Below are 12,939 nucleotides of genomic sequence, written 5' to 3'. Positions count from 1 at the left end.
TTAGCTATTTTTCATGTACTTTCTTTGGAAATATACTGAACTGATGGTTTATGCGTTCTTTAGAGAAACATACCAGGGACAATAAAATTTAAAGAGTAAAGAGAAAAAGGGTTCCTTGGACTGTGACTAGCTAAAGTAAGTAAGTAAATAAATCACTCTGATCAAATATGATCAGTTGTGCCTGAAAGTGAACTAAGGTAAATTCTAAGACTGGAGTGGCCTCGTCAGATTATCAGTTTTATTACATTTTCTCCAGTAACCAAAAACAAGCAGGACATGTAAAGTGGCATATCTATCTATCTATCTATCTATCTATCTATCTATCTATCTATCTATCTATCTATCTATCTATCTATCTATCTATCTATCTATCTATCTGTGTGTGTGTGTGTGTGTATGTGTGTGTCCTTTTGCCACCAGAGGGAGTCCCAAAGGATTTAACTCCATAGTCTGAATATCTGCTCAAAATTCACATCACCCTGGCTCATAGGCAAGAAATGCGAATATTGAGGTTTTGTTTATGTTTTTTTGTTCATGCACTTCACTGTTAATCAAAATCACTGACAGAATCCTACTGAACCAGTTCATTATTATTAATTATTAGTCATGCAGTGGTATTTTTTTTTCACTCAAACAGCTGGAAAGCCATTCCTCCTCTGCTTCATTTTATGGGGCTTACTGTTGTGGTGTAGCCCATCACTTGTGGGGCAATGCCTAATGTTGCAAGCGCCTAGCCGGGGCTACAGGCCTATAAAAGGCCATTTCACTTCGTTCCTTTTAGTTTTCCATACAACAACTGCACGTGTTGAGCTCAGCACTGAAGCCCGTCCCATCCTCTGCATATCCATGCTGCAGGAGGAGGAGGAGGCAAGGAGCCCTTTTGTTACCTGTATTAGACTACCTGGCGGTTGCAAGTTAGTAACGTGGTCTGTGTTTAAGATGTCTTCAAAATATAGAAGCAGCGATGTTCCAAAGCTTTAAACACCACGAAATCCGCGTTTTTTTCCTTTTCTTTTAGGACACTGCAGTATGCGCAACTATTCCCCCCTCCCTCGCTCTCTTTCTACCTGCAAGGCACAGCAAGTAGGAATTGTTAATTAGGTTTTACCGTCAAAGTAAGGACGAATAGGAGGCACTTCCTCCAAGAACTCATTCACCTTTCAAGTCCGAACCTCTCTCGAGTTTCATTTTGGAGTTCTTAGCCACCTTTCAGGTCGTCATCAGCATCTCACCTGTACTCGCGGACCATGGATTTCGCACGGTCGATTATTTCCAAGGAGCTTATGCTAGATGTCGCGGGAAACAGACGGTACACGTGCATCTGGAAGGGCTAAGAAACCTGCCAATGTGAACGGAAAGCGTGGCCACTTTATGTTATAGTGCATGGCCTCCGGACAAAGTGGCAACGATCATGCACGAAACCCTCCGAAGACGGAGTCTCTACGTGTTCCTGTGTTTTGGCATCATATACCTCAGACTTGGGTGAGTTTTTTGTCGTTGTTACTTATCGAGACACTGTAGCCCGCGAGCCTCGGTGTGAAATTCGTTGCGACAGTCAGGCACGCTTCAGAGGGGAAAAGCATTGTAGAGGAAAGATTCGACTGCCCTCTGACCTTAGAGTGAAGTATGAGGATGAAAAAGTAAAACCAGGTGTGTTTAAACATGTAAGAATCATTGCATCATCAAAGTGCACTGCTATAGCTTGGAGAGGGGTGTTATGCGTAAAAAAATTGCAGGTCTGTTCTTGTACCAACGGACAGTACGATCGATCGGCGTTTACCACAGAAGCTTATTTAATTCACCTCCTGGTACTCCTGCTTTGTTGCAGAGGATCATTTGAGCCGCTGTCTCTGCCTCGGATTCAGCTCGGCCCTGCATACCTTCATTAATAGCGGCAGACTGAGTTGTAGTTCCACATTCCATTGCCCAGACGGAGTTTTTACCTGTTTTGCAATACCTCACCTTGATACATAAACACAGAAGGACGTCCATGCCTTCCTTCTCTGCTGCCTCTCGGGCATGATCGTGTTAGGATCTCCAGGAAGATAAGCAGAAGTTCGGGGTTTTTTGCGCATTTTTAACATCATACTGTTAATAAAACATTAATTATTAGTGAAATGCTCAGTGAGTCGAAGAGTACATGTTCTAACCCATCTGAATCCAATACACTGAAACCAATATAAATTAGCTGCTATAGCCATAATAAGGCCCAGGGGTCCTGTGCAGCCCTGCCTACCGGGAACGTTGCGCTGCAGAGGAGACAGATCCAACCGAATCAGAGCAAAAGCAGGACCTACGTTATAAAAAGTAGACTTTATAACAGGTTCTGTTGTTTTTAAGCCACTCTGCATTTGCTTAGTGGGTTAATTCTAAGCAATTGCCCAAGAAATAAATAAAAGTTAATAATTAAAAATGAAAGCTGGTACCAGTCACACACGACCACACCACATAATAGTATAGAACATGTATTTATGACTCTTTTATTCTAATAGTAAGACTGTTTATGTTTGTCATATACATCAAGTTCAGGAGTGCTTCTAACTTTGTTGTATGCTTGTGCTTATAATGGCAGTTAAGTAGATCTGATCTTATCCTGTCTCACATTTTCAGCTGTAAAATGGAACGATTGGGCCCCTGCAGCTTGATGTTAATGCTCCGACTGCGCAAATCTCGGAGATTCGCGCGGTCGAAACGAATCAAATAGACAGAACCTCGTGAACTGACTTCAGATTTCACACGGGGTTCATGTCACATGACAGTAGCTCCTTTATGGGGTCTCTTGTCTTATTGTTTACTAATCCTGAGCAGTTAGCTCATTCCTTCCATCCTTTTACTCCGGCTAAGTCTTTCATGGTACCCTCTTTGTGTACAATAACTGGAGCCTGCAGGTGTTGAGTGAAAGTCACGATGTTGAGAAGATAAAAAAAGCTTCCACTCACCAAACCATGTCAGAAAAAAAAGAAAAAAGAAAAAAAGAAAAGAAAAATTCAGTTTATGGCAACAATAGTGCAGTTTTTAAGCCTTTACTTCCATCAATCCTGCACCCTGAGCATAGAAAACCCTGCCTCAGAGCAGGGTCTCAAAATAGGATGACAGCCAACAGAGCGCAGCAGACAGGTAGGCAGAGCAGAAATATTATAGACGCCTATAGAAATGTTATAGTGTTGCCGCAGGATAGAATAAGGTCACTGAACCCCTGTTTGGCTTCTGGGAATTATGCTTTATGTTTCCATGGAAATGTCACAGCAGACAAAGACATTTCTTTACAGCAGCATGGAAAAATAGCTAGAATCATATCTGCCATTCACAGACAGACAGAAAGACATACAGACAGACAGACAGACAGACAGACAGACAGACAGATAGATAGATAGATAGATAGATAGATAGATAGATAGATAGATAGATAGATAGATAGATAGATAGATAGATAGATAGATAGATAGATAGATAGATAGATAGATAGATAGATAGATAGATAGAGTCACTTCGTTAACGTGATGCCAACTTGTTGATTCAAAATGACACATCCTGCCAAGACGTGCGCTGATTTCTTACACATGGAGCCTCGCTGATGGTGTGAGGCTGAAGCAGCCAGCCTCTGTGTTTGTTTATTTTTGGCTGGATGGTGGGGTTGGGGGTGGAGGTTGCGGGGCTGTGTGGCTGTGTCGGTAGGTGGGGAGGGGGTGATAATGATGAATGAAACCTTTAGCGCTGTCCAACGGGAATCAGATGAGTGTCACCCTATTGTCCCACTGTGGCAAAGTGGGCGGATAGCAGTGTCTCTCCCTGCCCAATGGCAGGCACGACTCTCATGAGAGCGGAGAGAGGCACTTTTCTGCCATGCAAAATCCCTAAAACCATCATCATTCCGGCTCGGGAACCCACAGTACTGTGTAACAGCCTCCGCTGCTGAGAGATGACAGAGCCAATCTCGGCGCACACACGGCCCTGGGAGCTTGGAGCTGCGTAGAGTCGCTGCGCAAACACAAGGCGACGCAGAGCGAGTTTTATTTTTTTATTTTTGTGCGGAAAAGGGGATTTAAAGCCCGGGATTAAAGAAGGTTTTTTTTATCCCTCCTCCTCTCATCGTAGTCCGTCTCGTCTCACTCAAACCGAGCGTGGCCGTTTTGCTCAATGTCATCATGATCCTCTTCTCGTCGCGCAGTGTACTGCTGTCAGTCTACTACCCGCAGATTTTCCTGATCCTGACGAGTGGCAGCTACCTGTAAGTTCGAGCCAATTAACGAGTCCTTCACTCCACAGGGTGCGCGCTCTCATCCTCAGCAACACAAAGATGCACGGGTTAGGCTTTCCTCCTCTCACAACCCTCAGTCTTCTCAATAGGGGATATATTTTCTTCGCCCCAATATTCAAAAGCCGATAAAAGTGGATTATTTCGCTCATCCCTCATCCTCAGGTCAGAGTTATTTACACCGTGATATCAAACTGTATCGAACACGGACCGGGTCTAACAGAAGTGCAGCTCAGGCGGCATATTTGATTGTTCAACTGAACTAATGTTATCCAAACTAAAAAAAAAGAAGAAAAAAGATAATACTCATCAGTAGAAACACCCGGGTCCACGTGGGAAAGCAGTAATTTGGCGTAAAGCTCAACGCTCTAATGTGCCATCCCCTCAGCGAGCATGTCTGCGGAGTAAGTAGGGCTCGTTTGGGTCAGGCTGTTGGATTTAAAACATTTTACAAAATCGAGGAAAAATAATACTGTAGGAACTGCAACATTGGTCCATTTTGGCCACTGAGTGGCAGAGATGTTCAAGACAATTAGATGCGGAGATTCTGTTTTCTTCCCCTTGTGAGAAAAACTTCGCGCAACGTGGGTCATTTTTACGCATGGAAGCACCTTTAACCTGCCAGAGCGAGCGAAAGACTACCACGCATTACCTCACCTCTCCCCGATTTCAAATATTTTGATGTTACCGTTTGAGCCCACATCTTAAGCTATCCCCTATGCAACACGTACGTGATTGGCACCGCAATGCGCTGAGCTCTGGATTAAAAGTATTTCGCAGAACGGCGGCTTTCTTAAAGTTTCCAAAATAATTACATGGTCCTTTGCTCCATCCTTTGCTGCCCGGAGACCCCAAACCTGATGCTGGAATAGATGTGTTTTTTTTTTCCTTGGGGGGGTTCAGACAAAAGTAGGCTACGCTGCTAAGTATATGGCTTGCACATCAAAGTTACATACCATTATTTGTTTGGATTATTTAACTATGTTTTCAGCGGTGTATTAACTGCAGGATAGGCCACGTGGAGAACATTTAAACATAGATTCAAAATAATACAATACCCCTTCATCAAAACTATACAGGAAATGTTTTGGCATGTAAAACTGTAAAAACAAGTTTTTTGTGGGCAGTAAATACACCCCGAGCCAAAGTATATATCCATATAGTCCTTTGGAGTCACTGCACACCTCGCCTGTGGAAACAGTCTGAAAACTGTGGGCGTGTAAGGGATTTTGTTTTAAGTAAAACCACTCTAAAATGCTAAAATTTATAAATGCTGCTAGATTTGCTGTTAATGTGTCTGTGTGTGTGTGGTGGGGGGAATAAGGAGAGTATTTATTCACTTGACTTGAGTAAGTTGTGCCTCGGGCATTTTTGCGAGGGCCTTCCTCTTGTAGAAAACACGCCTGGGAACGTAACAGCCTGTCAGTTAGGTTCAAAGTGTTCAATGTGATGAAGCAGGTGGCTGTAAGCAAACTGAATGCCATGACGCAGATGATAGTTCCTCTTAAGGCCACCACACTGCACTGTGATGGAATCTTTAAGCTCCTCACCACAGTTAAGATTTAAGCTCTTCCACAGTAATGACTTCACACTGACCTAAAGTAGTGTTTCATTTACATTTCCTGGTGACTGTTTTAGTCTTGAAGTTTTTGGGATCAATGTAACATGGAAATGATCATGTTTTATCAGCGCTAAGGTTAAATTATTAATGAAAAATCAGCTTTACCAGCTTAAAAATCAGAATAGAAAGAGCAATTAACGGTGGACTCTAAATGTTTTAGGTTTCTGTACGGTTTGTGGTAACATGATCAGACTTTCCACCTGCTGCTTTAAAATTAAAACCCACCTTTCCTCTCATCTCTCTGCAGCATCACTGCTAAACCACAATCCAGTGACGCTGCCATTAGTCGATTAAACAGCACACAGTTTGCATGAAAAGACACAACTTTTGCATCGACTCTCATCCTGTAAACCTGAGGAAGCTATACAGGCCGGGGCTTTGAAATGCATCAGCTTACTTTTAAGTTCATGTTGACAGTCTATCTTATTGGAGATCTGTGTGGCTGTGGGTGAGCTGTCCCCCAAGCTGCTGGCACACACAGAGCATACACTAAGCAAACAGATTCGCATTTGTGCACTTTGATGATGCGGGGATTTAAAAGCTTAGCCCTGGAATTCTCTGTTTGGTGTTGTCTATTGGTCGGGTTTGCCCATGGTAGACTGTGATTGTGCAAATTAGCATGTGAAGGACATGAGAAAGAGCTAACAAAGGAGGCTGAAAAGAGGTTTCTTTGACAGAGCTAAAAATTATCACCTCGACGCTTGTGTTGGATTTTTATCGCAAACTGACCTTATTCATCTCTAATGTTCATTATGGAAGGAAGCAAATTTCTCTAGTTGAACATTAAACTTAATGAGCCCACCTTTCACTTTTGGACAAACTGGATGTCGTCGTTGCCATGAACTACCGTGTATGCAGCGGAGGGTCAAAGAGGGTCAGAGAAGTTCGAGCTACTTTACAGCTGAGAAAGCAAAGCAGGATTGAAAGAAGCAGCAGGCTGTAGTGTTCGCTGCGAATGCAGAAGGCACCTGATGAATGTCCTTTTTTCTTTCTAACAGGGGATTTTAAAAAAAAAATTATATGATTATTTTTTAGAAGTTAAATACCTGTTAGATAAGTTTGCATCTAGTGTAGTGATGCACACGTTTCGCAGACCAAATTTAATTCTTCTTCTTTTTTTTCTTCTTCTGTCTAATAAACATCGGGCTTCTATTCTATATGAAAACGTGTATCCTAACATGTTGACATTGATTGATTTATGGCGAGTTCAAGTGAAGCGTTTCTAAAATCAACAAGCATACCCATTTTGCGTGTCCCTTTTCAATGTTATACTCCACCAAGACAATGTGTGTAGCCCTGTGTTTGGTAACAGATACTCGCCCCACTGCAGTTAGGATTTATTCTAAAGTTTGTCTTTGAAATTGAGATTTATGTTGTTCTTCCATTGCGTAGGAACTTAAACAACAATCAGAAAAGAGAACACAGTCGTCCGAGAGGTTTTTAGCTATCCCGACTCAAATCCACGCTCTAAGTCAGGGCTTCTCAGAACGAGAGTGTGCTCCGAGCTCTAAAATCGACATCTCCTAGAGCTCTGTTTCTCCCAGTCTCTCCCTCTCTCTTCGTCTCCTTCATCCATTCTTCCATTTCACCCCTTATATATGTTGCCATTTCTTTTCGCTGACACACAGCTCGCCTGTGTTAGTTTGCCCCGTTTGTGGTCAATACTTCGGAGGTCGACGTCATACTTCAAAGGCGGTGTTTGCCTCCGCGCTCATTTATGGCTCCCTGTCCCTGACATGTTTGAAAAGTATGTATCTACATGGTTTCAAGGGCTATAAACAGAATCTTGGAGAAAGTCTGTGTTTTTCTTTTTCTTCTTCTTCTTCTTCTTTTTTTTTTGTAATCTGTTTTGGTGTTCCCAGTGGCCATAAAGCCATCTTGAAAATATGCCGTTGTACCTATCAAATATGCTGTTGTGTGTTTGAGGTGAACCAATAAGGACATGTCCTGGGTCATACAAGACCGACCACTTTAGGATTGGAGAAAACCAGTGCTGAAAACCTTACATGTGTTCAATGCAAAGCCTCTCATGAAATTTATGGGCAATTTACACCCCAAGTATTCTTCAAACGCATACTGTAATTACACAAATCATACAAATCGTACTTTATATGAGATTTGGTTAAAAAAGCGATTTCTGCAACTGTGCCATCAGGCACCGAGGAGGTCTGCACAGTGGGTATACAAGTCTGGAAGCCATTCACACCAGTATGTTACCTAACAATTGACACAAAAATCCAAACAAATTACTTAAACTCACGTCTTCCAAACCACTGGGGAATGCTGTTGTGAACAGCCAAATAAGCATCTTCTTGTCTCTCTCTGGGCTGTTTTTAACATTTTTTATTTTTATTTTTTATATTTCTTATGTTGGATTAAGCTCTCAGGTTTTTCATTTACCTTTAATCCATTAAATAGTAATACTCTCGTGCAGTACAGCTTTCACTTTACTATGGAATGTGCATCAATCACGGGCTGAATTGAATCCTGTTCTGGAGAGTCTCGTGAAAGTGAGTAAATCTCACCGTCCTCTGGAGGCTCTAACTGAGTTTGTTTGTGTGTGTGTGTGTGTGTGTGTGTGTGCGACAACGCATGCATGCATCCATGCCTCTGCGTATGAATGCATGTCTGCGTGTGTGGCGGTGTGTTTTTCTTACTTCGGCAGGGCCCTGTCCTCAGTGGTGGCTCTGGGTGCCAACATCATCTGCAACAAGATCCCAGGGCTGGCACCTCGCCAGCGGGCCATCTGCCAGAGCCGCCCGGACGCCATAATTGTTGTGGGCGAAGGGGCCCAGATGGGCATCAATGAGTGTCAATACCAGTTCCGATATGGACGCTGGAACTGTTCGGCGCTGGGAGAAAGAACAGTCTTCGGTCAGGAGCTGCGAGTAGGTTAGTCTGCGTTCTTTCACAAATTGAAGCGGGATAGTGTGTTCCTGTATCCATATCTGTGTGCTCTGTATGGCTGTGCATGCGATAGACTTACACAGGCTTTGCTTATGGCGCTGCAAGGAACTTTTGCCACTGATCACGTCTTTAATGAGCAAATTGAATCAGTGTAAGACCTTTGGATTGGGGTTAGGTTTTTGTTTGCTAAAGTTAGGTTCAGTGTTACGGTCTGCTACCCTACAGGACTCTGGTGGAAAAAATCATAATAACCGTATTCTATGCAGAAGAGATTAAATAAAAGTCTTAGACATCCCACTAATGTACACCAGTTAGAAAGAAAAGCTAAAACAGCCAAAATCTTATAATCGGATTTTGATACACAAAGATACTTAACAATACAGCTTAAATGATATTTTACATTAGTGGCACACTTTCCCAAATAAATTTATAGACATAGTACTTCACTACAAAAATGCACTCACTCATAATAACTATGGATTTGGTATGACGCTGGTTTGAATATAACTTAAAGGTGAGCGATACACCGTCTTAATAAGACAGAGGAACAAACCATTTGAGGCACTGTTGTACACTACTATGGATTTGTGACTTTCCAGTCAACTTAACAATGAAAGTATGATACAAAACGGGAACTACAGCTTTGAGGCTTTGTGTAGCCTCAAAGTTGTGCGATGCTGAGCAGATGGTGGTAAATTTCTTTCTCTGCCTGCAATCGCAACTATTAATTTGGTAATGGCAATGTAGCTGACAACAATAATACCAGTAATTTTCTTATTAAACAAGAAGTTACATAATGCATCTTTATTGTCCCAGTTTTATGAAACAGTGCCACGAGAGCATCAAAAATGTGGTACCAGGCCCTGACCCTCTGAACCCCATGAAATATGGCTCGTAACAAGCCAAACCCAAGCTGCACACATCACACAGTCAGTTCAAACTCAAACCAGTAATGCGCAGTCTCTTTTGATTTTCTATTGTATAACCATTCATGTTGCTCAAGAGGATCTCGCATACCGCTGATTCCACCCCATCTTTTGCTGCTCCTCATTCTCAGCTGAAAAAATGCTGTTTCTCTAGTGTTCCCTGCAGCTGATTCGCTGATGTAGTTTGTGCAGTGTGGGGTGTTGGTTAGCAGCATGCCTGCCATAGCTGGCTGTGTCCAAAATTGTGGAAAAGCTACCGAAAAGAAGTGCGGCTCTGATGGGGAAAGCGTATGGATGGAAAACGAGACGGCGAATGAAGAGACAGCTAATCGTGTTATTGCAGAGAACTCATGTCAAACCGAAATAGATGGACACATCTGTTGTTAATTGGGCTAAATTGGTTGTGTCCATGCCTGGCTGGTTCACTTGAGTGTTCTCATATAGGCAGAAAAAGCCCCAAAAGAGGGCAAACGTTTACATTTTAAAATGCTTTTGCTTGAGGGACTTCTCAAACTTCTGCAAATCTCTTTTGCGCTGCTTTTGTTTTACAGGGACTTTTATATATTTCCTTTCATTTAGATGCTTTGTTGCTATTACGTTGCGGTTGGGCTGCACATTTAATCCAGTGGCTCTGTTCACAATCCCTCCTCTTAAGCAGCAGCTGAATTAGCTCCAGCTCCTTTTAGCAAAAGCATTTTTTTTCTTTGTTGTGAATGTGGCGCTTTCTTTGGTAATGAAGCTCATGTTGTTTTCCTCAACAACATCCCCTTTTCGCTTTCTTTTGTTCTTGTCTTTTATGGCCTTTTGAAGCACTCGGAGATTTATACATGGCATTCGGCAGTGGTTCTTTGGACGCATCTCATGTGTATTTCTGTGTGACGGCTATTAATGTTTTCATGCATTATGCTGCTCACCCAAAGTAAATTTTACTATTAAAACATATATTCAACCCAATAGGGGGTCTTCTCTGGTTTATTATATGTTATATTATATATTTAGCAATGGCGCCATTTGAATTTGGTGTTAACTTGTTTGGTTTCCATAGTAGATCTGCACAAATAAATGCTCCGTGCGCCCGCACTGAGCACATCACTGTTGGTCGTCCAGTTATAGTCAGAGACCGATGACTGCTGGGCCTGTCATGATTGTTCTATAATGATGGGACTTGGTGGCCTTCTCAATAAAGTATCCCTACAATGACGTCTTCCTCTAGACCAACATGGAACTTGATTTAAGTTAGGATTCCCAAGGCAGATTTGGGGTTTTTCAATGAATAAATAAAATAACCAGCCAACAGGGGCTTATTTTTCAACTTATTTTCCCTCATTTATGTTAGAAAATAAACCCCATAAAAATCCCCCACCTACCCACCCCATCTTCTATTGTCATATTTGAACCACACACAAAGTTAATGAGCAGTAAAACAGGCCGAACTGTGCAGATTTATGCGAACAGAGTGGCGCATCAAAAGAACACATGACAGTAGAGCTTCAGCTTGCTCGATTGCGTCACATTTGTAAACTGCAAGAGGACATATTATAAGGCACCCTGCGTGTCAGTACAGTGACACCAAATCCTCTCAGTCTGCATCTCTGCAAATGATGCAATGTCATGGTTTGTCTGGCTGGGCTCAAACGCAGGACTCAGGAATGAAAGTTCAGTGAGTATATTTACAGTGTTGGTGATAGTGCTATATACAAAGTCTTTGAAGTGCTTAGTTCAAAAGTCCAATATGTACAAAATCCAATGGATGGAAGGTTGCATGAATCCAAGTCCCCGATCTCCTCACTCTGCCAAGTAACAAACACTCTTTGGAACTCCGCTGGGCCGTCCTAGGCACAGGAAAAGACGCATTAGAAAGCTTCAGCAAATAAACTGAAACAGAGAGGCAACATGAACACTACTGCAGTTAGACAACACCAAGGCAAAGACTGAAGGTCAGGTCCCAGCTTAAATAGCAAACAGCTGATTGCCAGATGATCCACTGGTGCTGATTGAGTCAGGTGTGTCCAGGAGAGGGCGGGGATCCCAGGAGGATCCCGCCCCTGTAAGGCAAGTAAACACACCCTCACACAGAGCAGCAAGGACACAACAGAGAGAGAGAGAGAGAGAGAGAGAGAGAGAGACGGTGGAGGCACACAGGAGGACTGGAGGACCATGACATGCGAACCCGGATAGTAATCGTTCCAAATCGATTCTTGTTCAGAGAAAACGCTGCACATTTCGAGGAGCTGATGCCTCAAAGAAAAGTCTGTGCAGGCTGCTAGTTTATCCCTTTGAAACTTTAGAAGGCGAAACTAGCTCAAAAGACTTAATAAGAAATTGTTTAACAGTTATTTCTTACTATCATTGATCCAAGTGTGAAAAAAAGAGTAAGTATATTCCATTGAATTGAACATTTCACATTGTACCTCCATTAAAAAAAAACATGGAAAATTTAGATGTAATCAGATTACTTAAAGTCAGCATTTGGACTGGGAAATGGTTGCAATCTGTGTGGAAAACATCTGGTCATCTCTCTATTGTAGCATCTAAACCACAACTTGTTGCTGCAAACTTATTGGCCAGTAGTTAGTCATGCGATGCTGACTGACCGCAACTGTGTAGCTTGAAGTCTGGCAATATGCTGTTTTTACTTCTGATCATGACCTTGTGAATCACCCAAATCTCTCCCTCCGGGTCTGTGTTTGCACCATAAAAGGTAGCATATGTTGCACCTTCGTTCATAGAAACATGCTGGCTATGTGAGGTGAGCCTATAACCCGTGTGCCAAACATTATCACAATAGAATTAGAGTCATACACAAAGAGTTTGTGTGTCAGTGTTGAGCGGTAATGTATTTTAACCCCAGTTCGGTATCCCTGTCAGTAAAAATTTCTTGCTGTGTGTACATAAGGAGTAGGATAGCTCCTCTCTATTCATAGGTTTAACTCTCTGGACTGATTTAAGATGGTCTAGCAGGGAGATACAGCCTCGCCGAGTCTCCATTTCAAGTTGTGTTAAAAGTGCGGACTTCATACTATAACCTATTTGATGTTTAATGCATAGAAGTCCTGCACCACAAAAATAGATAGAACCCAACAAAATAACCATGCTTTTTGTTTTCTATGTTGTGGACACAGCTAACATAGAAGCCTTTTAGATACTTAAAGATGTGACGATGATACTGAGTAAGCTGTGAATCACATTTAGTGTTATATGTAAGATCATTTCAGTAGATATTTGGGATT

General features: G+C 42.3%; 1 protein-coding gene across 2 annotated transcripts in view; it reads left to right on the top strand.

Moving 5' to 3' along the window:
* Positions 1-889: 889 nt before the first annotated feature.
* wnt7bb (wingless-type MMTV integration site family, member 7Bb) overlaps positions 890-12,939 on the top strand; it is a 28,067-nt gene continuing 16,017 nt past the window's right edge. Inside the window, exons 1-2 of one of the 2 annotated variants that reach the window (XM_026175307.2) lie at positions 890-1,482; positions 8,542-8,768. In XM_026175307.2, coding sequence (XP_026031092.1) covers positions 1,412-1,482; positions 8,542-8,768 — 298 coding nt within the window. In that variant the 5' untranslated portion in view covers positions 890-1,411. Of the gene's footprint in view, positions 1,483-3,832; positions 4,229-8,541; positions 8,769-12,939 lie in introns of those variants that run through there. The other variant, XM_026175306.2, reaches the window with a different exon arrangement.

The sequence above is a fragment of the Astatotilapia calliptera genome, chromosome 7, assembly GCF_964374335.1.
Source record: "Astatotilapia calliptera chromosome 7, fAstCal68.1, whole genome shotgun sequence".
Lineage (NCBI taxonomy): Eukaryota > Metazoa > Chordata > Actinopteri > Cichliformes > Cichlidae > Astatotilapia > Astatotilapia calliptera.
The sequence above is the reverse complement of the archived record's forward strand: the minus strand, read 5'-3'. Positions and strand labels throughout refer to the sequence as shown.